The sequence below is a fragment of the Helobdella robusta genome (genome assembly GCF_000326865.2).
Source record: "Helobdella robusta unplaced genomic scaffold HELROscaffold_8, whole genome shotgun sequence".
Classification (NCBI taxonomy): domain Eukaryota; kingdom Metazoa; phylum Annelida; class Clitellata; order Rhynchobdellida; family Glossiphoniidae; genus Helobdella; species Helobdella robusta.
The window spans coordinates 4,331,391-4,333,364 of NW_008705459.1; the positions used below are offsets into that span (position 1 = coordinate 4,331,391).

The window sequence follows — 1,974 nt, forward strand, 5'->3', positions numbered from 1 at the left end:
CCGACGTTTCCTTCCATAAAATCAGGCACATTAGCTGCACCAGAAGCATTTTTCTTAAATTTCTCGGCAAAGCCAGCCATGACATCAAGAGATGCAACCAGAAGGGCACTGCAGCATGTAACCACAATGACATGAAAAGTAACATCGACAACAACAACAACAACATAAACAAATACAACAACATCCTGACATTACTGAAAATATGTGTCATCTCGTTATTCGTGGCTTCTACTTTAAGCGCCGTCATTTTCTCGCTATTATACAATCGCCTGGAGTCAGATGAAACCCTGAGTAACCAGAATTCAAACCACCATCGTACCATCAACGATTTTCACTCCTTCACTAATCAACGTCATCATCATCATCAATTGCTGCATCATTATCATCAACACCTAGCTCTTCCCCAACTTTCCACTCATATTGGTCACCAGTCCGATCATCCTCATCTTAACTTACATCATCATAATCATCATCATTATCATCATCATCATAATCATCATTATCATAATCAGGAATTTGTAATCAGATTGCTACAAGGTATCTTGCATTTCTTGAGTTTGAGCATTTTAACATGGGCAACTCTGGCAATGAAGTATGTAAACACGTTTCTGTCCGTATGTCTGTCTGTCTGTGTGTTTGTTTATTTTGTTCTTCCGTTCGTTTGTTTGTTTATTTTTTGATGGTGTGTTGTTATTTGATTGTTGTTTGTATGCGGTTGAGTACGTTGGTGTAGTGTAGACATTTAAAGTTTTAAACTAGGTGCAGCTGAAACCATTCACAATAATGAAGCCTGCCTTTATCACGGTTACTGAAATGTTCTTAAATCTATACGATCAATATAAATTAATTCCTTTTAACACAGATGGACAAACAAACTGCTTAGGATGAAAGGTACTGACCAACACGAAGATGTACATCATCATCGTCGTCTTCATCACCATCACCAACATCAAAGACATCGTCATCATAGTCCTCCTTATCGCCATCATCATTGTAATCAACAAACCTGTTGCTGTAACATCCAATGCTCTTATCAACACGATCAAATTCCAATGGATCTTCGTAACTATTATAATAATCCTAATCATCATCACTACTTTCATCAATACCATCATCATCCAACAGTATATAGCAACTGTTATTATCCTTATCTTCATCTTTGTCATGGAAATAATCATCATCATCTTCATCATCATCATCTTCATTATCATCATCATCACTGCACTTCTTATCATCATTGTTTTACATCATCGCCAACAAAACCCACCAGCCAATCAAATTCAAAGAACCAGATATCATCACAACATACATCATCATCATCATCAACAACAACAACAGCATCATCATTATCAACACCGACATCATCATCTGTAACATCATTATCATCATCTATATTATCCTCTTCGCGCCAATTAAAAAGGCTCTCTCTGATTGGTTTGGGCGTTCCTACTTTGGCGACAGTTGCGTCTGCTGTTGTTGCTGTGGCTGCTTCTGTTGCTGCTGACCCTGAATGGCGACAATGTGGATTTTATAACAAGTTGTTATTGTTGCTGTCATCATGTTGTTGTTGTTGTTGTTATTGTATATTATTATAACACTATCTTCACTACTCTGGCGTTATTGTTGTTGATGTTGTTTTGATCACACCGTCTCTCGTATTATTTGCTGTTCTATAAATTGCTGTTGAAAATTGTTGTTTTAAAAATATATTAACAACAACAACAATAGCAACAAAAATAACCACAACAACAACAATAATTTAGTATGCAGGCAACATCCCCCATCACAATATTATTGACCTGGGTCTGTCCTTCTATCGTTCTCGTTGTTGTTTTGTTGCACAAATGGGTTGCCATCTGTTGCTTTGTTTTTCAACNGGTGGAAAACTCAACAACAGCAACATCAACAACAACATCATCAACAACAACATCAAGAACCACAACATCAACCACATCAACATATACCACATCAACA

General features: G+C 36.9%; 1 protein-coding gene across 1 annotated transcript in view; it reads left to right on the plus strand.

The window, feature by feature from the left end:
* Positions 1-131: 131 nt before the first annotated feature.
* The window catches only part of HELRODRAFT_165750 (hypothetical protein), a gene marked incomplete at both ends in the record, with an annotated part of 7,837 nt that continues 5,994 nt past the window's right edge, over positions 132-1,974 (plus strand). Inside the window, 2 exons of the mRNA XM_009032264.1 lie at positions 132-351; positions 513-592. Coding sequence (XP_009030512.1) covers positions 132-351; positions 513-592 — 300 coding nt within the window. The remainder of the gene's footprint in view (positions 352-512; positions 593-1,974) is intronic.